General features: G+C 45.8%; 1 protein-coding gene across 2 annotated transcripts in view; it reads right to left on the reverse strand.

Annotated features, from left to right (window-relative positions):
- pcsk5b (proprotein convertase subtilisin/kexin type 5b) overlaps positions 1 to 24,232 on the reverse strand; it is a 119,435-nt gene extending 95,203 nt beyond the window's left edge. Inside the window, exons 1-3 of one of the 2 annotated variants that reach the window (XM_072434024.1) lie at positions 23,517 to 24,232; positions 15,968 to 16,072; positions 5,524 to 5,661 (exon numbers count right to left, since the gene is read on the reverse strand). In XM_072434024.1, the coding sequence (XP_072290125.1) occupies positions 5,524 to 5,661; positions 15,968 to 16,072; positions 23,517 to 23,690 (417 nt within the window). In that variant the 5' untranslated portion in view covers positions 23,691 to 24,232. The remainder of the gene's footprint in view (positions 1 to 5,523; positions 5,662 to 15,967; positions 16,073 to 23,516) is intronic. The other variant, XM_072434025.1, reaches the window with a different exon arrangement.
- Positions 24,233 to 24,456: the final 224 nt, after the last annotated feature.

Consider the following 24,456-nt stretch of genomic DNA (forward strand, 5'->3'; position numbering starts at 1 on the left):
GCATGCAATACGGTCCCCCTGTGGCACCTAGTATTCCAGTGGTTTCCCACCCAAGTACTTACCAGGCTCATCTCTACTTCTGCTTCCAGGATCTGACGAGAGCAGTTTTTGGACAGTTTTCTCATCATCGTTATTCAAAATGTGTATACCTTCTGAAGAGCTCTATTCATTCCATTAAATCCATCATACCATGTGCCAACAAAACAGTCACATGAGTAAACCTTGTATGATCCCTTCCAGACATGTTCCTAAAATCTCCTTGCAGACACAGCACACTGTCATGACCTAACCTTTGACCTACAAAGAAATAATAGAACAGAAGCTAAATGCATGTAGTCACACAAACACTTTTAGAACTGGGAGAATCGTTTTATTAATTGATGTTTTCATATAGTTTGTGAGGCTGATATTAAATAGAATGTTTTGATATAATGTGCATGATCTCAGAGCTTATTAAACACTGATGGTGCAGACTATAAACTCGCTATAAACACCAATGATGACAGAATGGATTTGTGGAATAGGAGCAGAGCTTAAGTAACTTAAATAGCCAAAACAAGTATATAGCCAGATAAAGGCCATGAATTTGAAGGGTTTGGTCTCTGTGTCCCCCGTGTGAGAGAGGGGGGGTCCGCTCGCTCTTATGCAAAGTGCCCTGGGGGTTTAATCATATTATGGACTTGCTCGTCTTATTAGTTGGACTCAAATCACAGATTTTTACTTTGACCAAAAGAGCGGGTGAAATAATTGGTATGGCTCCTAGGAGATCGTTATGAAACTAGGCAGGAGGGTGGTCAGTGACCCCCCCTCACACTCCAGAGCCAGTTTGAGTCGATGCCCTCAGGAAGAAGGTTTAGAGTCCCAAACTTTAATCAAATTTAAATATTAATTTGTACCATTACCAATTCAATTGCTGAACTCAGAAAATTGCTATCAAAAAATAAATCTATAGATGAGTGACAGTACAGGCGCTTTTCACAAACAGGCCAAGGAATGTGCAATTTTTGATGATGTAGACACTGCCAGGCCCCTACATCGAGGGAGAGAGAGCAAGCCAGAGCGAGGGCCAGAGCGAGGGAGGGAGAGAGCGAGGGCCAGAGCGAGGGAGAGAGAGAGGGCCAGAGCGAGGGAGAGAGAGAGCCAGAGCGAGGGAGAGAGAGAGCCAGAGCGAGGGAGAGAGCGCGAGGGCCAGAGCGAGGGAGAGAGCGCGAGGGCCAGAGCGAAGGAGAGAGCGCGAGGGCCAGAGCGAAGGAAAGAGCGCGAGGGCCAGAGCGAAGGAAAGAGCGCGAGGGCCAGAGCGAAGGAAAGAGCGCGAGGGCCAGAGCGAAGGAAAGAGCGCGAGGGCCAGAGCGAAGGAAAGAGCGCGAGGGCCAGAGCGAAGGAGAGAGCGCGAGGGCCAGAGCGAAGGAGAGAGCGCGAGGGCCAGAGCGAAGGAGAGAGCGCGAGGGCCAGAGCGAAGGAGAGAGCGCGAGGGCCAGAGCGAAGGAGAGAGCGCGAGGGCCAGAGCGAGGGAGAGAGCGCGAGGGCCAGAGCGAGGGAGAGGGCCAGAGCGAGGGAGAGGGCCAGAGCGAGGGAGAGGGCCGGAGCGAGGGAGAGGGCCAGAGCGAGGGAGACGGCGAGGGCCAGAGCGAGGGAGAGGGCCAGAGAGAGGGAGAGGGCCAGAGAGAGGGAGAGGGCCAGAGAGAGGGAGACAGCGAGGGCCAGAGCGAGGGAGAGAGGGCCAGAGCGAGGGAGAGAGGGCCAGAGCGAGGGAGAGAGGGCCAGAGTGAGGGAGAGAGAAAGGGCCAGAGAAAGGGCGAGAGAGAAATGGCTAGAGAAAGGGCGAGAGAGAAAGGGCCAGAGCGAGGGAGAGAGCGAGGGCCAGAGCGAGGGAGAGAGAAAGGGCCAGAGCGAGGGAGAGAGAAAGGGCCAGAGCGAGGGAGAGAGAAAGGGCCAGAGCGAGGGAGAGAGAAATGGCTAGAGAAAGGGCGAGAGAGAAAGGGCCAGAGCGAGGGAGAGAGCGAGGGCCAGAGCGAGGGAGAGAGAGAGGGCCAGAGCGAGGGAGAGAGAGAGAGAGCCAGAGCGAGGGAGAGAGAGAGAGAGCCAGAGCGAGGGAGAGAGCGCGAGGACCAGAGCGAAGGAAAGAGCACGAGGGCCAGAGCGAAGGAAAGAGCGCGAGGGCCAGAGCGAAGGAAAGAGCGCGAGGGCCAGAGCGAAGGAAAGAGCGCGAGGGCCAGAGCGAAGGAGAGAGCGCGAGGGCCAGAGCGAAGGAGAGAGCGCGAGGGCCAGAGCGAAGGAGAGAGCGCGAGGGCCAGAGCGAAGGAGAGAGCGCGAGGGCCAGAGCGAAGGAGAGAGCGCGAGGGCCAGAGCGAGGGAGAGAGCGCGAGGGCCAGAGCGAGGGAGAGAGCGCGAGGGCCAGAGCGAGGGAGAGGGCCAGAGCGAGGGAGAGGGCCAGAGCGAGGGAGAGGGCCGGAGCGAGGGAGAGGGCCAGAGCGAGGGAGACGGCGAGGGCCAGAGCGAGGGAGAGGGCCAGAGAGAGGGAGAGGGCCAGAGAGAGGGAGAGGGCCAGAGAGAGGGAGACAGCGAGGGCCAGAGCGAGGGAGAGAGGGCCAGAGCGAGGGAGAGAGGGCCAGAGTGAGGGAGAGAGAAAGGGCCAGAGAAAGGGCGAGAGAGAAATGGCTAGAGAAAGGGCGAGAGAGAAAGGGCCAGAGCGAGGGAGAGAGAAAGGGCCAGAGCGAGGGAGAGAGAAAGGGCCAGAGCGAGGGAGAGAGAAAGGGCCAGAGCGAGGGAGAGAGAAAGGGCCAGAGCGAGGGAGAGAGAAAGGGCCAGAGTGAGGGAGAGAGAAAGGGCCAGAGTGAGGGAGAGAGAAAGGGCCAGAGCGAGGGCGAGAGAAAGGGCCAGAGCGAGGGAGAGAGAAAGGGCCAGAGCGAGGGAGAGAGAAAGGGCCAGAGCGAGGGAGAGAGAAAGGGCCAGAGCGAGGGAGAGCTCTGCAAGTTAAATGTGAGCGAGTTTAAAAAGTAGGTTGCTCCAGTGCCACTAGTGAAGCGGTCGGCACTAGATCATATTCGAAAGTGACTGAATCCAATATGGCGGCAACCGGAACGGAAGTTACTGAATCCAACATGGCGGCGTCCGAGACCGGTCCCGCTGATACAGCTCAGGCAATAATTTTCTCCAAAATTCTCCAAATGCACCCTCTTGGGACCAAATCCGAAGTGTACCCTAACCAAGTGTCTGAAGCGCATCGAAGCCCGCCATATAATTATTGTCTTTTAAGATAGTGATTTGGGCCGCCACATTGGATTCTGTAACTTCCGTCCCGATTCCGTATATGACAGAGGTGGGCAAACTGCGCCAAACATGCCAAGTGCAGACAGATGCCTTGTACCCTTAATATTTTATACTTAATTTACTGTTGTGATTCATGTGCAATTACTGTGCAATTCATGTGCAATTACTGTCGTGACACATATTCATGTGCAATTACTGTCGTGATCACATGCAATGGTATTTATTTATTTTATCTTTATTATTTTTCCCCTCCATCCCTTGTTGAGAAATGGGAGGTTTTGTCTACAGGAGTTTTTGTTGAGTGTTTTTCAAACTTCCTATAAGTTATCTGTTCTTTTCCTCTGTATCTACCTGCGTTGCAACAATGAAATTGGACAAGTGGACAATAAAGGATTATCTTATCTTATCTTAAATATGACGTGGAATTAATTAAATAATAGATTAAATAGCCTATATTTGACAGAATTTATATTTTTTTCACACCAATGATCGCGGGCCGGCCCTCCGCTACTTGCCTGGATTCGAATATGGCCATCGGAGGAAAATAATTGCCCACCCCTGGTATATGATCTAGTACTCAGGGCTCAGATTAAGGATTTTCTCTTGTATAGCAGTGCTGCTAAACAATCCGTACAATTTTTCAAATTTGTATAGCAATTTGATAAGTTGCATAGCAAAACATGAAAGTGACTAACAATCAATATTTTCCAAGATAATTTATTTCAAATGTATTTGTAAATATTAGCCGGTGGCTCCGTGCGCTCTCCTGTTTTCAGACGCGGCAATCAACGGGACCTCGTAAAGTCAACACAGCATCCTACATTGTGTCATGCCGTTATTGACGATAGATTGACGAGTGATCAGTGCTATTTTAGGCGCTTTGGTTACACAATTGAACACATTTTTTTGTATCGCAAATGCTGCAATACAACACTTTTTTTTAGACGAATGCATCACATTTGAGAGAAATTGCGTCGCATTTTGCGATGCGATACCGCTTATTCTGTGCCCTGGTACTGAGCCTAATGAAAAAGATTAGTCTAGAATTGTACTGGCCTTTACAGTGTTGTAGTATACACGGCCTCTCTGCCAGAGTACCGTATTTTGCGCACGAAAAGGCGCACCGGATTATTAAGCGCACCATCAGCTATCTGTGTACCATGTGTACTGGTCCATACATAAAGTGCACCGGACAATAAAGCGCATAAGATAAACAAAACGGACGGATAAGTCAGAGTCAGTTGAGCTTTATGAAACGCGTTCAACTCATTCAGATCAACATTGTTCAACATCAAAACACACTCTGCTATCGCTAACAGACATGTTAGCATATCCAAATCAATTCTCAGTCAAGATCACTTGTAAACACGTAAAATACAAAACACAGAACACACTCTGCTACCGCTAAAAGACACGTTAGCATATCCACTACAACTACCAGCATCGTTCAGTTGCAACACGTAAAATACAACACAGTCTGATATTGCTAAAAGACAGTTAGCATATCCACAACAACACCCAGCCTCGTTCAGTTGCAACACGTAAAATACATCACAATACACTCACTTTTTTAGTTCATTCCTCATCATCAGATCCTTCAAATGCGTCGAAGTACATCCCGCATAGCTATGACCAGACGTCCCGATTTACCTGGGACAGCCCCGATTGTTTACATCCCGTGTCCCGGTTTAATGTCTGCTGGGGCGCATAATGGTAAAAGCAGCCAAAGCGCCGATAGTGCTCTGTGCTTAAATCTCTTTGGTCATGTAATCCCGCATCTCGGACTCACGCGGCAGTTCAGTGATAATTCCGGCCTTTTGATTCCCACAGTTGACTGATAATTCAGCCCGTAAGCGCATTTCTAATAATATAAGAGCCATCTTGGGACAAGTTTCTTGGGGTCCTTCATTTACCGGTAGGTGTCTGCGTTGTGCCTGACTGAAAATGTTGTTTACGTTTTGACAAAGTGTTGCGTTTGCCGCGTGCAGGTAGACTACTATTCCCAGAATGCTTTGCACATATGTTGTTGGGACTTCCGGTTCCGGAGTACTGTAAATATAGTTGCGCATTGGCATCCCGTGTCCCAAATCAACTTTATACACCATGTACCACACAAAACATCTTCGCGGTCAGTAAGCACAACCAGAAATAAACCATATATTAAGCGCACCGGACTATTAAGCGCACGGACGGCTTTTGAGGACATTAAAGACCTTTACGTGCGCTTTATAGTGCGGAAAATACTGTACTTACAATGTACCACATGTTACTCCACTTGGCGTCATTGAAGTAGATACTGTTGTGGGCGGGGCTGGAGTGTGAAAGGGGCGGGGCTGCTTTGTAATCTCTCTTGATCCGCCTCTTCACCACCTGCTGCTGGATCCACTCCACCTGAAACAGACACAAAGGAGAGGGGGGGAGTCAGCCAGCGGCACGGTCCCATTCACACTTCACTGCACCCACTCCAGTAAAGGTCAAGGCTCTATCAGCACAGAAGAAATACAAGTTCAGGACCTCAGAGTGCCGTGCAGCTCCATCTTGAAGCCTCTAATCACTCGTTTGAAGACGGTGAGGTGAAGGTTTTAAGCAGGGAGAAAAGATGGTTTGAAAGAGGAGTCAAGGAAGCTATTTTTGTTAAAAAAGAAAGACCTTCTTTAAACAGAAATGGAGGGCTAAGATTCAATCTTCCTGGTATCTATAATGGTATACTGAACCCTTGGAAAGGTAGAGGACCAGGACCAGGACATTTAGATGCTAATCAGGTACTCAGGGTGGTTGAGCCAGGGTCTCACAAAGACAAAGAGGATTCTAATAGCCCATTAAAATTCTGAATAGGCTAGCTCGGTAGATACAAGGGGGGAGTTTCTGTTGAAACAAACAACTCTTGCTACTTCAGGAAGGCTCCGCCCAATGGGCGGGTCTTACCACAGAACAGTATTAATATCGGAGTTCTCGATCTAAATTCTTTTATTGACAATGACTATTGGATGAGAGTCGAAACGTCTATTTTTTCTAACTGAGTCCAGATGACTACAACTGAAGCTTTTTCTACAATAAAAGTACAACCAAGGAGCAAAACATTTAACCAAAACGAGAGGTGATTACATTTCAGTTATGGACACTTGTGACTACCACGTTTGCCTGATCGGGGGGCACTTGGACCTGGTGTATCCTTAGCACAGGGATGCGATCCTATCCTCCCCTTGTTGGGGCGAGCCAAAAGGTCAAAACATGTGGGTGCTTGTCCTTAAAAGTTTGTTTTATTTCACACCTCCTCACTGCTCCTCACTGCTCCTCACTGTTCCTCACTGTTCCTCACTGTTCCTCACTGTTCCTCACTGGTCCTCACTGGTCCTCACACCTCCTCACACCTCCTCACACCTCCTCACACCTCCTCACACCTCCTCACACCTCCTCACTCCTCATACCTCCTCATACCTCCTCAGTCCTTAGTGATGGCCTCATGACACAGCTCTCAAAAAAGGTGCCTTTGACGGGTTGGACAACTCATTGAACCAAAATGCAGTTAAGATAAATGCTAAAAATTATAAAAATGTCCCAGAATAGCTTGTTTTTTAAGTTTATAATTTCACTTCCTGTTAATAATTGATGACATCACACTAGGAAATTACCCAGCAAACACTGCGCCAAATGTCACCTTTTTTAATTTGACAATTAAAAATATATGTATATATACACACACTGCACACACAGCACAGCGGTTTATGCTCTTGCCTCACAGTAAGAAGGTCCTAGGTTAGACACCCGGACGGCACGGGCCCTTTTCTGTGTTTGCATGTTCTCCCTGTGTCTGCTTAGGTTTCCTTCAGGTGCGCCAGTTAAATAAAAAAAGGTAAAAAATATAACCTTTCCCCTGGACCATGATTATGGCCAAGACTGGATTACATTGTCCAGTTTGCTTTAAAGCCAAGAAAACATGTGACCAAGCAGCAATGGCCACAAGTTTGTGCTTAGGAATGCTAAACAAGCCTTATGGCAGTGCTTCTCAATTATTTTCTGATAAGCCCCCCCCTAGGAAGAAGAAAACACTTCGCGCGCCCCTACACTGCGCCCATGAGCGTATAAACTCCGCACCCCCGATATGTTAGCGAAGCAAAGTGTGTGTTTTATGGATGTGTAATTTATTTGGCTTCATGCTGTCGCTGCCAACATTTGAAGACACAGTGGTCTTTCCTCGTCTCCACCTCAGTCACAGTGAAGCCAAGTGCTACATACACTTCCTCATATTTCCTCGTCTTATAAGCTTTTGGGTGACTTTTGTTTGTTTCCTTATTAGGGATGTCACAATATTCATTTTAGTCACGTTTATCATGAGGAGAAATATCACAATTTTACGATTATTCACAATTATCAGAAAAAAGTAAAGAAACATTTATATTGTATTTATTTTTTATAACAATTAACTTCCCTACTCTTTAAAGGTGGTATGGACGATTTTTTTCAGCAATTTTTTTTATCATATTTCCTCGTGGCGTGGATAAATCATTTGTCCTGCCACGTATCAATCATAAAACGCACCTATCGCTCACCTGCAGCCGCGTGCAGTTCCTCCTCACGTTTCCGCGTGCCTAAGCGCATGGATCTATCATAATATAGTTCCCTCAGTGTACGGGGCAAAATGAAGACGGAGAAAGACAGTTCGAGCTGACGCAGAAGTGGACAGAAATCTACGGGAGACGAGCAATGCGTTGCGCTCCGTTGCGCTAATAAACAAACGCACGTGTGTGTTGTATCAGTCCGCACGGGGGAGTACGCATGCGCACTTCCGCCTGCGTTCTCAAATCGCCGAAAAATCGTCCATACCGCCTTTAATACAGCGTATTAATTTAAAAAATAAAATGGCCACAAATGGATGAAATAATATAAATGTATGCTTATTGGCCCCCCTTTTAAATATTATATAATTTATTAGTGAGATCAGCTCGAGTTAGGGGCTTGAAACTTTGAGAAAGTCACTTTCCTTTGGCTCGTGCCAACAACAAACAGGGTACGCGCCCCACTATTTGAGAAGGACAGCCTTATGGTGTGGAGTTTGCATAGTCTCCCTGTGTAGGTTTCCTCTGGGTGCTCCGGTTTCCCCTTCCATTGAAAATATGTACAATAGGCTCCTCTCCTCGGGGGCCAGGACTCCCCAGGAAAAGAGATGCTGCATCTCAGTGGGACTTTCCTGGTTGAATAAAGGTCAATCAATAAATACATAAAATTAAGAACTTGTCTACAAACAAAAACTGGCTCGAGTTCTTAACTAAACATGAGACTCCAAAGAATTTCCCGTTTCTTCCCATAATACCACATACATACCACATATTTCTAGAGTTGAGTTAAAGTCTAATATAATTTGACTTTTTAGTTGAAAAGAGGCCTAGTCTGCAAACTGAATATACACGTCTCCCTGGTAACATCAATCTCTCAAACATTAAGGGGGAGCGTTGAGACGAAAGCATTCCTGGAAGCAGTGCCTCTGCTTTCACTGGAATTTTCCTATTTCCGAATCCACATTATTTTAATGTGAACAGCCTGTCCCTTGGCATCCCTTTGAAAACCCTTTAGGATGGTGGTCTGAGTCCAACTCTGTGTTTGCTCTATGCATTGTTAATTGTGCAAGGATCGAACACTAATCCTCATTTCCCACACACCCTGGACAACTTTAGATTACAGTTTCGAGTAATCTGCCTTCTGGCCTGCATGTAGACAAGTTTTGTCTTACCTGTTCTCTGGCTAAATGAGACTATAAACAAACTTTAGCCTGACGGCCAGCGTAGTGGAGTGCTGTGTGCATGTAAATGTAGTGAGCATTCCTTGGTCCGTTCTCAGACGCTCTCAGTACATCTCTGTGGCTCTGCAGGTGGCTTGGTCTCACTCAAGAGTCCAGAGAAAACTGGGGAAGAGTTCACAGCACAAGTGTCCCTCTCATGAAGCCACAGTGCACTATTTCATTGTGCACACCGGATCTGCTCAGAGCGCTACATTAAAGATGAGGCTGGAACCGTGTCCAGAAAGAGTACATTACAATGTTGTGTTTATTATTAAAACGCTACATTATAATTTTTTTGTTATAACAGCTTTACAGTAGCAATAATTCAAGAAATCCAGACACTGGACGCACAGCGATGTAAACCTTGAGTCCTGATCTGGTTATGACACTCCAGAGGAAACCAAGCTTCAATGGACAATTTAACTGTAGATCTGGCTCAGGGTCCCTCAAAGTACGGATATGGACCATTAAATATATTTGTCCGGACCATGGAGCCTCGATCCCTCGATCCCCTCGTATTTGGACTTGTTCGTTTGCCTTATGCGAGCCGGGAAAGTGATCACTGTCTCATGTTCAAAATCAACTTCATTCCACATTCCAGCGGGGTGAAAAAACAATTAAAACTGCAAATCCTTTTCACATTTCCTAATTTGCTTTATATTTTCTTGCAGCTTGAACCAAAAATCCTGGTTTATCAAGCAATCTGAAGCACTGAATGAGACGAGGGAGTTTTGCATTGAGTAGAACAGAGCAGAGGTAGGGGGGATTCTGTCACAGTCAGTATAGAGCTCATTCACCGACGTCACAAAACCACGTGATCGCATACGTTGCCGCCCCCTTGTCATACGTTGCCGCCCCCTTGTCATACGTTGCCGCCCCCTTGTCATACGTTGCCGCCCCCTTGTCATACGTTGCCGCCCCCTTGTCATACGTTGCCGCCCCCTTGTCATACGTTGCGCCTCCCCCTTGTCATACGTTCGTTGCCGCCCCCTTGTCATACGTTCGTTGCCGCCCCCTTGTCATACGTTCGTTGCCGCCCCCTTGTCATACGTTCGTTGCCGCCCCCTTGTCATACGTTCGTTGCCGCCCCCTTGTCATACGTTCGTTGCCGCCCCCTTGTCATACGTTCGTTGCCGCCCCCTTGTCATACGTTCGTTGCCGCCCCCTTGTCATACGTTCGTTGCCGCCCCCTTGTCATACGTTCGTTGCCGCCCCCTTGTCATACGTTCGTTGCCGCCCCCTTGTCATACGTTCGTTGCCGCCCCCTTGTCATACGTTCGTTGCCGCCCCCTTGTCATACGTTCGTTGCCGCCAGCTTGTCCGTCCAGAGTTGCGTTGATTATAGTAAAGCGTGTGATATCATTAATGAGGTTTTGGGCCTCTTCGAACCGTGTTTCGTCGTAAATCGAAGCAGAGAGACTGCGGTATAGAATGGGCTTGTATAGGTAGACACGCACTGGGGACGGACAACATGGCCAAAAGAGCCGGGGGGAGCCTGGAGGAGCCTGGAGGAGCGTGAGGGGCGGTCGTGTGACGTCACGTGAATGACTTCTATAGGACTGCTGGGGTGGGCCGAGGCGTTTGGGAGCAAAGCCTTATTAGACAGACACGTGAAGCTCAGTGTTCTCGTTGGGCTAAGGTTTGAGGATGGCGGGCCGTAGGCGGCACTAATAAAAAGGTACTTAAAAAATTTGCGCTCGCGACTTAAGCGCTTGCAATCGTTATTGAAAGCCTATATGATCACACTCCGCCACTTAGGAGCGGCATATCGCTGCGTATTTTCCGACGCTTTTACAAAATAACGCAGCGTTTTTAACGCTGTGCGTCGTCTAACGTTACGCCGTGCGCCGTAAACGAGTCCCATAATTCATGCCAGACGCCGCTAGGCGTTCTTAATTTACGCCATACGCCCCTCCTAAGTAGCGGTGTGTGATCTTTTCGCATGGGCCGCCTGCACGGTCAAGCCAACAGCACCACGGCGCCCGCGGAGTGGTGCGCCTGAACGCGCGAGCGAGCACAGCAGCAGCCTAAAATGCCCGCACCTCACGATTATCTTAATACATGGCGGTATCTTTTGAGGGCGGGCCGCCATGCCAAAAGCCCTCAGCGAGAACCCTGTCGCTGCTGCATGGGCTCCTCCCTGACCGTTGTGCTCACAGGTGCTGAGGCTCAACACAGCAGTCAGAGAGGAGCGGCTCTAATATTCTGTGTGTGTTTAAAGCAAATGCATTGGAGTGTGGCATTTTCACTCATTTCAAGGAAAGACTATACCAAACAAAATATGTACGTGTAGAAGAACAATAGGTCTACTATTATAACATATTTGGACAAAAAAAAAATGCTCAGCCCCCTTCTGTCCATTAAAAAGCATACAATCATTCCTCTCCTTCTGCAGCTGGCTCCAGTTAGGCTTAAAAATGCTTAGTAATGTGCATTTGTCTGTAAGAAAGCACCATGATAAAAATCAACATACACACAACAGGGGAAAGTAATATTTGAGGCTGATGGGCACTGAACACATAACCATAACCTGGTAAAAACGCTTGATGGAATCTGGAGCCACTGTTGTGTTTTGTTCAGGAGCGTGACGGCACAAAGGCTGAAGTGGAAATCCTTTTACAGTCAGAGGGCTGCAGCCCATTTGGGATGAGGCCAGGGCCGGCCCAGCCTATAAGCGAACTAAGCAGCCGCGTAGGGCCCCGAGGCTTTAATAGGGCCCCCAATCTGGCAACCCGTCTTATGCGAAGTGCAAGCGCAGCGTGCGCCACTAGTGTAGTAGCGCTGCTGGCGCGGCAGCGCACACAGCGGTAACATATAACGCACAAACCGCATTTATTTGTAATGACAATCTGGCAACCAAGGCACCAAACCTGCGCTGATTGGGCAACTTCATTGTGCGCGAGCAGAACGAGAGCAAAACATAAACACAGAACGTGGTCCCTGCTTGGCCCTCATATCCAGAGGAATATATCCCCCCGATGCCGAAAAACTAAAGAAGAAACTTCTTGACGATGTAAAGAAACTGCAAACTCAACAACACTCTCCAGGTATTGAACTTCTCTTACAAAGAGACGGTTAATGCTGCTGTTTAAAACAACACGATTCTGTCACGTTAGTTCGCTCAGACTGGAGGCGACGAGAGCTCTGCCCCGCGCATAATATGTCTGAATGAAAGATAATGAGCTTAACATTTACACCAGCCCGGTAGTGTTAGCTGCAGGTGAGGCCGGTGAGGGGCGTCTATGCCCCGGTCACTAAGAGGCGGAGATCCGGTCCGGACGAGCGCCGTCTCGTCCAGAACCTCTGACGTGAGACTTTGGAGTGAACAGTGTGCGGCCCTGTCCCGGGCCCCTGTCCCGGGCCCCTGTGCAGCCTCAGTCAGAGATGAGCGGGTTTGAGTTTGCGTCCCCTCTCTCTCACATCACCATGTGTGAGATCAATCGTGACTCGTGATGTCTGTTTTACTTTGACTTCTTAAAGTGCAATAAGAGGAACGTAAAGGTTTATGCATGTCAGGTCCATCAGCCAATCACATCACAGCATTGTTTCATGCAGGAGTCCAGTGTGTGATGTTCTGATCAGAACAAACATTTATATTGTAATTAACTTCTAATGGAGCAATAATACATTTCAATTTATTTAAAAAGCATCGTTAGACTATTTGTTATAAATTATAATAAATTGATAGTGAAAAATAACCAGACATATTATGATTGCGTCTGTTATAGAATAATACTATATATTTTTATACAAAAGTGGCAAAGTTGCAGAAACGCAGTCTCTTCACTATAGCTAGGTTTGGACCTTCACTTCTCGTTCTGTTCATTCTCTGGGAATAACATGTTTGCACTGTTTTATCAGTGTTAATTGTTAATCAAGCAATGCTTATGCCATTTGTTTAATTTAATATAACTTGTTTTGTCACTTTGGCAAGAAGGAACAGTTGGGAGCTGTAAAAGATAAATTAGTAAGGATAACTATTACTTTTACATTTTCAGTTAAAATGAATCAATTTGACCATAATTATTTTTCATAGCCAATATTGTATTGAGTAATTAAGTACACTATTGTATTAATAACTGGCTTTAGTCATTTTCTCCTGGCACAGTTTCATCACATCATCATTTTATAGCATTACAACCTCAACATTTTACTCTTACTTTAGCCGGCTGGACCACATTAAAATGCACCAGAAGACCCAAAAAAGGTCTGAAAATCTGTTATTTGTACAGGGAGTAGAGGTGATGTCAGCGGAATACCAAGTTGCATTGTGGGATTTAAGTTATCAATATTTGAGCGTGAGGTGTTGAGAATAGATGCACTAAAACTCCAGATGCCCTGGAGTTTTGGTGCGCTTTGTTAGCGTTGAAGAAAGTTCCCATATGTGAATTGTTTACTGACAATGGCAATAAAACTGATTCCCATGACGTGGTGAGGGGCCCCCAAAAATGTTTTCGCTCAGGGCCCCCTGAAGGCTTGGGCCGGCCCTGGATGAGGCAGATGGAAACTCCTCCCTGCAACCTCTTCAGAGCGACAGGACAATAGGTGCTCATCATTCAGCCTGGGTTTGGAGCCTAGGCCAGGGTTACTGTAGGACAAACTGCACTCTGGGTCAAGTGTTAGGCCTCTAGTCTAGTGGTCTGCAACCTCTTCCAGCTTCCAGTCACCAAATTTAGATTTTATGCCCTCTGCTCGACACACTGAAAATGTTGAGCCAATAAACTCTACCCTCAAGGTTTTGTTCTGTTTTATCAGAATAACTGTAATCCTTTTCTTTTCCATGTTGAACCATGGGCGTTTAATACCGAAGGGCACCGTGTACCTGATATCTGAATGCTTGTCCTTTCTCACTGTAAATTATAAAGCGCAGAGTCTTATTGGTGCTTTAGATGGATCTCATCCATAGGAGAAAATCAGAAAATGTATCCGCATATGTTTTGACTTGATTGACAATGTAGAGTGTAGGCCCGGGCTCAGGGTCCGGGCTCAGGGTCCGGGCTCAGGGTCCGGGCTCAGGGTCCGGGCTCAGGGTCCGGGCTCAGGGTCCGGGCTCAGGGTCCGGGCTCAGGGTCCGGGCTCAGGGTCCGGGCTCAGGGTCCGGGCTCAGGGTCCGGGCTCAGGTCTAGGCTGCAGAGCCACGTACACTCTCACTAATGAGTGGCAGAGGCTTCAGAGCACAGCGACAATTGCGTTCTATTCCTCTCAAGTTAATAAAGTGGGCAAATATGTATTATGAGAAGAGAAGGAGCGTGAATGAAATAAGGTGTTGCATACACAGGAGGTGTCACACAGTTCGAGAAGAGTGGAGAGACGGAGAGAGAGAACGTAGTTCAAAGCGGACAAAGTGCTTCTAGCACTTGAAAGACATGAAGCCCAATCAGAATGTGTTATTCTGCCAATAAAATGCTGCATTGAACGTATAAACTCAGTTAACTTAATGTAACTCCATTTCTATGGGTGTGCTGGCCCCGGTCAAACTTTAATCGAATAAATCGGGTAATTTGATTTTTTTTAAAGGGTCAATTATTATATGATTGCCTCGATTATTTGTTTAATTTGTATATTATTAAAACTGCATGAATCCGTGGAGTGTGGAGCGCACAGAACTACTTACTACTGCTTTGTTGTGTGCAAGAGCACAGACAACCGAAAGTATGAAAGAGAAAGTCCACTATGACGGGGCGAACTCACGGAAGCTAAAGTGAACGGCACACGGAGCTAATGCTGTAAAATGACTCGACCTCTGTGAAGAATCATCACAACAGCTGCAGAGTTACAGCTCAAAATAACAAAAGGTAAACCAACACATGGAACAAAGTTTTACAAACAAGTTTCTTATTTCAAATTAAATTAATTGATTCATAGCTACTGTATCTGTTGCGCAGATTCACAATAGGGTCTGTTGACAAGTCAACTAGTCTTTTATATATAAAGAACAATTAAATACATTTTGTTTCTATTTTTCTAGTTGTGAAGTTACTGTAGAAGACAGACATGGAGCTCTTTCCATGGCTTCAACACGCAATATCAAAAGAGACTGAAATACGGCAGATCCACATTGTGGCCATTTGGACTGAAGTGAAATGGGGGACATGCATGAAATCAGGAATAAAATGTTATTTTAAGCAGAGCCTTATTTGTTAATTACTATGAACTATAATGCTTATTAAAAAATATTTAATATGCTTTTAAAGGAATAATGGAGGATTTTTCGCCAATTTGAGACCTCAAGCGGAAGAGCGCATGCTACGGAAGCAGAGAAAAGCCTCACAGCCACACGTGCGTTTGTTTATTAGTGCGACAGATCACATCGCATCTCTTGTCTCCCATAGATTTCCGCCTCTTCTGAGCCAGCTCGAACTGTCTTTCTCCGTCTTAATTTTGTCCTGTACACTGAGGGAACTATATTATGATAGATCCATGTGCTTAGACACAGGGAAACATGCTGCTCTCCAGGGGACGAGCCAGAATGAGGCTGCAGCTGTGCAGTAGGTGCATCCTATGATTGATACGTGGCAGGACTAATCGGCAGTCCACGCCACGAGGAAATGAGACTAAGATGTTGCGCCAAAAAATCGTCCATTACGCCTTTAAATGGTTTACGGAGTGTAAACCATCCATCCATCCATCCATTTTCTACCGCTTGGTCCCTTTCGGGGTCGCGGGTGACTGGAGCCTATCCTAGTGACTTCGGGCCTTAGGCGGGGTACACCCTGGACAGTGGCCAACTTATCGCAGAGTGTAAACCATTTAAGTGTCAATTAATTGAAGAAACCAATCGAAATATTATTCAATAACTAAAATAATCGATAGCAACAGCCCTAGTTTGGACAATAAATCATGGGCTCGGGCCATGTTGGGCTGGATTTTTTTGGGACCGAACTAAACTCTACAATGACAATAGCAGTAAAACTAATTTACCTTTGGCTCCATGGAGATGAAGCTGTGTCGCCCCCTGCTGGACAATGTGGACCTCTTGATGGTTCGACTGTGGAAGAAATGATAATGGTCTTTGAGATCCCCAATCTGAAAAACACACACGCACAGCAAGGCTTTACAACTCACTCAAAGAGATTAAATTATTTTTGCATCACTGAATATATATATATATATATATATATTTGTATCATTTAATATAGAGGTTGAAAGATATGTTTTTTTCTCTGGCCGATGCCGATTTTCAAGGCCGATTTTCTTACCGTTTTGGATTTCAACTATTACGTACATTAGGAAATGTTTGAACTACCTTTTAACAAACCAGCACAACCAAACCAAGTGCATTCCTGTTGCCATCTTGTGCTGCGAGCATCACATGCCCAAGATTTAACTTAGAAGTTAGAGTTATCGATCTTTTCGGGCAATACAGCCTAGCATAAAAAAATTACGAAAATAGAAATTGTACATATATACAGGCCGCACCTGTCACAATAGTGACACGTCGGTTGTCTTTTGAACTGGGGGCCACCCACAGAAAGAAAGTCTCATTTCACTGTGGCAGGTTCTAAACTGCAGCCCGCCGTATATCGCTTGTCCATGTTCCGCGTGTGTCTTAACTGTGTCTAGATTCACTTCCTCATTAGACTCATTTATCCGTGAATATCCGTGACGAGTCAAATTGTAACAAAACGCAGCTTCCACTGCCCATTGACTTCTTCTTCTACAGTTTGAAAAACGCTTGCACTTCCTGCTAGAGTGCCCCCTTGTGGCTGTTAGCAAGTAAAATCTATAAATTAGACGCACCGTTGATTGGGCTGCAGAGTTCAAAGCATGGGAAAAAAGTAGCTGTTTAAAGTCCAAAAAAGTACAGTAGAAGTATTGTAATGAGACAATCTTTCGTTTTACAATAACGTACTGTAAACTTTGGCATAAATTTGGAGGGCGAAATTATCCTTACAGTCTATTCGCCAAAACATGTACATCGAGCAAAGACTTCTTCGGCACCTCTGCCGCTCTACTGGCTCTACTGTGCAGTGTGGAAGCCAAGGAGGGGTCCTTCCATGGGTCATTTCCAATAACCAGTCAAGTAGTGCCTGATTATTATTATTTTCTTAAATCGGCCTTGATGACAAAAAATTCTAGTATGAAAGCAGCGTGTGCGTGAATGGTTGATAGTGGTCGAAGGGGCAGATGGCACAGATTGGCAGCCTCGCTTCGTCAGTCTACCACAGGGTAGCCCTTTGGCTACAATAGTAGCTTACCATCACTGGGTGTGAAGTGATTAATGATAGTGTTATTGTAGCATTGGCTTTTAAAATGCTGATGGCACCTTTGAAATTGTACTTATTTTACATATTCTAACTTAAAAAGTTTGGAAAACACACTTTTAAAACACACAGCATTTCCAGGGCAGTGTTGAGGCTCTGGAGCACATTCTGCTGTCAGCAATTACCGTAAATTCATTTTTGTAAAGTCCAAAATTACAACAGCAGAACCGACAGAAAGTTGCGTCCAAGATGACGCATCTTTTTCACAGCAAGCGTTTGTGGTTTTATTGTATATTTTTGCTTACTTTGTGTTTGTCACATGGCTATGAATGTGAATATTGATAAATCCTTAATGAGACCCATCTCTAAAACTTATTTTCTGTTTTGCAACTGTGCGGGTAAAATTAAAGTGTTATTCTGAGCACTCAGAGATGACAACCTTGTTAACAGGAATAATGAAACAAAAAGGGAATTAATAGTAGAAAAAGCTTCAGTTGTAGTCATCTGGACTCAGTTAGAAAAAAAACAGACGTTTCGACTCTCATCCAAGAGTCATTGTCAATAACTTATTGACAATGACTCTTGGATGAGAGTCGAAACGTCTATTTTTTTTCTAACTGAGTCCAGATGACTACAACTGAAGCTTTTTCTACTATGGAACACGCCTGGACGAATGAGGGATTACACCGACAAAAGGGAATTAAGTAAATTAAATCTCCAATCTGCAGGGACGATGTTATAACATATTTAAGAGCTCAAAAGTAAATCTTGCATGTCTTTTTTTTTTTTTAAACATACATTTTGAATGAGTGCGCTGGTGTTGGTTGATATTGAGTAATATTTGGTAAAAAAAAAAGTAAAACAGAAGTTTTGCCATCATATGAAAGAGCTGGATCGATGCATCTCTAGTTCACACCAACTGGGCCATGTGAATGAAGAGGAATGTTGGTTTTCAGGTGAAGCACTGGATGAACCCTTAGACGACCTTAAACAGCAGCTGCCGAAGGTGTGGGCTCTGAATAATTGATAAAGACCACTGTTAAGGCATGAAGGGGTCATGTGACCTGTCACTGATCGTGTGCTACAGAGGCTTCTTTAGCTAAAGATGAACAAGGAAACGCCAAGTCTGAAATCACCGCTGTGGAATTGGCGCACATGAGCTGGCATCATAAGGCTGCATTCATAAACAAATGCCTTTCATCTCTTCAACAGGTCTCAACATGTCACCTGCCTCAGTCTATGTAATCAAACGAGCAGCCACCCTCCACTCAGCACCCACAGGGAGAGCTTTACGCCCCGGAGAGACACTAAATAAATCATCCTCTTTTTTTTCCCTGAAAGGTATTCTTAACATTCTATATTGACAGTTTCACACAGTTTTGTAACACAATGCCCCTATGCAGTTCACACCTGAGCCAAACTAAGAGAAGGAACACTGCACCTGCAGAAAGTACCAAGTAAAACGTGTCAGGGATCAAAACTAGGGCCGGAAGTTTAATCACAATCAAATCAGTGGTAAGAGGTTACAATTAGCCTTAGACTTCTACGTAAAAGCTGCAAACCTTGTAGTTTAGACCTCTAAAAACATGTTCATACAATCCGAGACAAAGGCATGTATTTATAATAGTTAGTTTAAATGTGTGGTTGGAACTCACATGTGTGTTTGAAACAGAACTAGAAGAGTTGGATGGATTTCAGGCCTCTGAGGCCTCTGAATATGAGTGCCATATGCTGGTCTTTGATAGAAGAGGCAGTGCCTAATACAGCATTAGTGCATAAAACGTACTGTGGATCTGGGAACATACAGACTAGAGCTGCTGACCACCAAAAACATCATGCGTCAGACCAGTCACAGATGCTATGGATTATCATTACACTTAATAAAGACTGGAAACGGACAACAACAGGTTGCAACATGTTTTAGCTAATGGCCAAAAGGTCTGAAGGCCAACAAAAACTGGTCAGAGAGCCGGATTTGGTCCTCAGGCTATACTTTGGACCAGTCTACTTCAGATGGGCCCTCTAAATAAGATCCATTTTGTGCATGTATTCTGGACCCTGTGGAAGAATTCAAGGCTGGGACTTGTCAGCTGATGTAGACTCAATTTGGGCCAGTGTCTGTGTCTGGGAAGGGGGCTTCACGGTTAAGAGGATTAGTCAAAACTCCCCAATGAGGAGCTCTCGCAATCCACGCCAAGGCTTCTCCAGCCTCTGTCCTCTCATTTTCCTCTCCGCTCCCTGCGTCTGTCTGCTCTATCTTTGCAAATATATTGTCTTTTTGCAGCATTTCTCACTCACCCATCCCCCGTCTTATTTCTAGACCAACAGATCTAACCCAAATGTGAGGGATACAAGATTTATCATATAATTTGTGTTGGAATCCCCTTGGTTTGAATAACTGCAGACTGACATTTTGTAGGTTTCACATGTCCTCTGCAAACAATAATACAATTCTTGCACTACTTGATACTGATACTACTTTTATTATTTAGTCTTCTCTCAAATGTTAAAGCTCCTGGGAGTATTTAAAAAAGAAAACTGAATTCTACAATCACAATCTATACACAATCGCAACTAAATAGTATTCATTTAGCCATTTAAAAATATTCAAAACTTGGCTCAATCATTTTGATAGACTTCAAGAAGGGCGTGGGCTGGTTTATAAAGTCATGTCAAAGTTCACATTGGGAAACCAGGCTGTGCTGTTATTGCTACCATGAGAATGGATCTGATCTGACCCCAAACCAGGAAGTGAAATAAAACTCTTGTCTATGAGGTGTCAAAGTCCAACGAGGGCCACATATTGAGATGGAAATGAGGGCGACAGTGGGGTGCAGGGAATTCCTCTGGGGCGGGGGAACTCCACACATTAGTTCCCGTGAAAGAGGACCATTAGAGCTGCTCTACAGGGAGTAGAGTAGGTGGGCGGGTTGGACCAGGCTGGACAGGGGCTTCCAATAGCTGTTGACAAGGCTACCCCACAACAACCTGTCAGAATGCCCCCCCAACGCTGCACCACACAGGGCCAAGAAAGAGCATAAACGGCCCACATAGGCAAGTAAAGACACTAGACTGTGTGGGGTCGAACAGAGTATGAAAACACAAGCTTGTTTATGCACTTTTTAACAATAAAATGCACAGGTGCTGGAGATCTCGATCGCACAGGGTGCTGGAGATCTCGATCGCACAGGGTGCTGGAGATCTCGATCGCACAGGGTGCTGGAGATCTCGATCGCACAGGGTGCTGGAGATCTCGATCGCACAGGGTGCTGGAGATCTCGATCGCACAGGGTGCTGGAGATCTCGATCGCACAGGGTGCTGGAGATCTCGATCGCACAGGGTGCTGGAGATCTCGATCGCACAGGGTGCTGGAGATCTCGATCGCACAGGTGCTGAAGAGATGGTCACCTTTTCATCAGAGTGCACAATGCAGTGCTGCAGTCTGTGTCCGTCCCTAGAAGTTGCCTCAGCATACCACATGGTGATGGAGGTGGTGAGGCACCATCATCTGCGCAGGCAGCTCGGCTTTCCTCAGCTGCAGCAGGAAGTATATGCTCTGCTGGACCTGACTGATGAGGGAGGTGATGGTGGGCACCCACTTGAGGTACAGATCGACGGTGGTGTCGAGAAATTGGAAGGAGTCTGTCAGGGCGTGCGGGGGGCAGAGAGGCTGTGACTCCGTAAGTCCACGATCAACTACACTGTCTTCTGGGCGTTGTTGCCACTGCACCAGGACACCAGTTGGTCCACCGCCCTCCTGTAGGCAGACTCATTGCTGTTTGAGATGAGCCCGGCAAGGGTGGTGTAATCCGTAAACTTGACAAGTGTTACGAAGTTGTGGCTGGAGGTGCAGCAGTAGCAGTTGATGTACAGTGAGAAGCCAGAGGAAAGAGAGGAGAGAGACTGATGGTCCGAGTGTCCCAGGCAGGCTTCCCTAGTCGCACACAATGTCTCCGGTCTCTCTGAAGTCAGTGATCCACCTGCAGACGGATATGGCCACTTTGAGCGCAGAGAGATTCTCCCCATCTGAGAGAGCACTGTCAGTTTGATTGTGATGGGCCAGATTAATGAACATTTATACATTCCTTACTGAAACTTAATGTCTCGGTTTCAAGAGGGACCTGAATCTGTAACACATCAGTGCAATGCCAGATAAAAGCTGAGGTGCTTAAAGTGCATATGACAGGTTAGACTACACTACTACATTTGATTTAATTATTATTATTCTCAGATTTTACCTAAAATCGTCCCTAGTTTGATAATTTTGGTGAAGTTTATGATTTTACTGCCTGGTTGGAGATGGGTTGCAAATATGACATAGGTGGAGGTAATTCCACTGTTACCTAGCAACCATACAGTAAACAAGGGCCAAATCCTTATGACTTACACACAACAGTTAGGATTTGACAATAAATCTTACGTGATAACGAAAAAATAAATTTGGTAAATTTTCAGACAAATTTATGTCCGCCCTCATGAAATGCCCCAAATACCATACGTAGTTCTTTTTAATGCTATTTTAAATATCCACTTCTAGTATAAGCTCAAAAACTAACTTTCTGTAAGAGACAGAACATAAGTTATGGTTTCAAGCCTAAATAAAAGGTGACACGGTTCAGCATTTGTCCTTGTTGTAAGATGCGGCCCACCACAAAAAGGTTTGGACACCTTTGGAGTAATGGTGCTTTCAGACCACGACGGTCAAATCTGAAAAAAAAAAATTGTATTAAATAAAAACTGACCAGCCGATTGCACGTCCAATGTGTCCAACGCACATTCCCAAGGTATTTGCTTTACACACAGCCACAATTCATTCATCATCCATTTTGCCGGAGCAGGGTTTGTTCTGGTCCTTCCGGATATTGAAATATATAGGTACATCACTCTCCGGCGTCTGATACCCTGGACGCACGAATATTACACAGCGAGGGATTGTAAACTGGACGCTCTGGACGCCACGGTGTGAACTCCCCGTGAAAGGAATTACAACTCATGCATTTCAGAACGTGATCGCAGAGGTCGAAACTACAAAACGATTATAATTCAACTTTTCTATCACCGTGAAGACAAGCAGGTGTTTCCACAAGACCGAGCTGCAGGTCGGAGCTGCAGAGAAGCGACCCCACTCACAGTAAGTTGTATGTTCTTTCCAATTTAGTAAGAGCAGAAAGTATTGCGTTAGTTTCATTACAAACTGTGGGACAATACAGGCAAAGCAATAACATCGCCATGGAAATATTCAGGCAGCAAAACCAAATCACAACAATTATCAGAAAATGTGTCATCGTTCAGCGTTATATTACGCCATGAACATAAAGTGGTTTTATGGCCCGTGCTCATTTCCAGGCCACACAGGCTCTTTCTCATGTGGTTGGCCCCTGACTGAAGTCCAGACTGAGCGCTTGTTGTGGCTCCGCTTTGATGTGTCTCACCACATACAAGACCAGAGACAGAACTGATTATTCTATGATTTTACAACCGAACATACACAGAGAACAGGTGGGGCTTTAATAGTTCACCATTTCAAAGTCACCGGTTGCTTGGACTTATGCAACTTCATATGAAACCGCTACACCTGAAGTAACAAAACTATTTTACATAATACTTGTGATGATTCTGTATAGATGTATGGTCAGATTTGGATGACATTAAAAAAAAAAATCCATGTTTTTGGGTCAAATTATTCTCTCAGAATAGCTTGCACGTGCAAATAAAATTGTCCAATCTGAAGCAAAGTATTAGTTTCTTATTTCCTTTAATTACCTTGTAAGTTACATTATAACTTCAAATGACGTTATTTTTCACTTCAACATAAATATCAGCTCTTACACACACACCAAACTTTACAATAAGATTTTGACCGATTGTACAAAAGGATGAAGATGAAATTTGAATTTTTACGTACAAGAGCAAGTAAATTTTAACACAAAAAACATTTTAAAAATACCCTCTGTTTGCGTGATAAAACACATGTGGTATTCTTATATTTATGCAAGTAAAGTACAGAAGAAGTGTCAGATTGATATCTCTAAATTGAAGATGTCCTTTTCTCCCTCAGTGGGCGTTTATAGCCTCATTTCTTAGCATTAGATTTTGCCGACTTTTAACATTGTGCCGAGATTTGCACAGCTTGACACCTGTTGTGGACTTTTGCTCCGGCAGAGACCACAATGTCCAGGTGAAAGGTCGGACAAACATTTAGAGGGGAAACGCAGAGAGCTCGGAAAAGTGGACTGAGCACTGAAGTTGTGGATGAAACTCTTACCTGCCCCATGTTACTGTAGCCGTACTTTTCGGCGATCCTGTCGGCCACCTCGGCTCCCCCCGGTATCCTGACAGCCCAATGGTTGGTGTAAATCCGGGCTTTGCATGGCGGGGAAACGAAGCCCAGACAAACAGCCAGGACGCACAGTAAGCTCCTTCCCCAAGCGCAAACCATCTTCCCCCGCTACTTTTACACCGACTCTTCCACTCCTCCGCCGCCGCCGACCCGCCAAACACGCAAACTTCCCCCAAAACCGAGCGAGGGTCTCATAGAAGAGCGTCCGACGGAGAAGCCTGACCAGAGAGAAAGGTTGGAGGCGCCCGCAGAAGAAGCACAGGCGGTCGGTGTGTCGCGTCTCCTCACGCCGCTGCCTTCCACATGGGAACCCGAAGTTTGTGTTCTCTGCTCCCGAAGCTACACTGTTTTCCGCGGCGGAGGAGGTCGGAGTGTTCCCGGCGAAGGCTCCCGCGAGAGTGCGTCCGTTCTGTCGTCAAAGCCGCTTTCCCGTGTTTCCCGTGAGCACGTTCAGCGGGAGGTACGGACCGGCCTGTACCGTGTGGCGAAATGGCTACAGCAGCGCCTCCGCACAAATAACTGGAAACACTCCGAGTACGGAGACAACTGAAGCCGCGGGGCTTCCCTCCAACTCCACTGGGTCTTAAAGACTACCGTCTCCGGGCACCAGACGGGGACACGAGGGGGTCAAACCGGGACTGCTCTGGACCACACTGACTTTCTGTCATTTGCTTTCAAAAGATACTTCAAGTTTCAATGTAAGTATGTTAAATGACCCACTTTGTGAGGCTCCATGTTCTATTCTGGTGGCTCAGGGGATGTGACAGGTCATCCTGTTTCCCCAAATTACATTAGTTTGAGACAGAACATGTGGTAAATGAAGAAAATTAAAAGTTATTTATTTTACTTAAAATAAAATTACAAG

The sequence above is a fragment of the Eucyclogobius newberryi genome, unplaced genomic scaffold (genome assembly GCF_026437365.1).
Source record: "Eucyclogobius newberryi isolate DKJ021-1_F unplaced genomic scaffold, fEucNew1.0.hap1 SCAF_6, whole genome shotgun sequence".
NCBI lineage: Eukaryota > Metazoa > Chordata > Actinopteri > Gobiiformes > Gobiidae > Eucyclogobius > Eucyclogobius newberryi.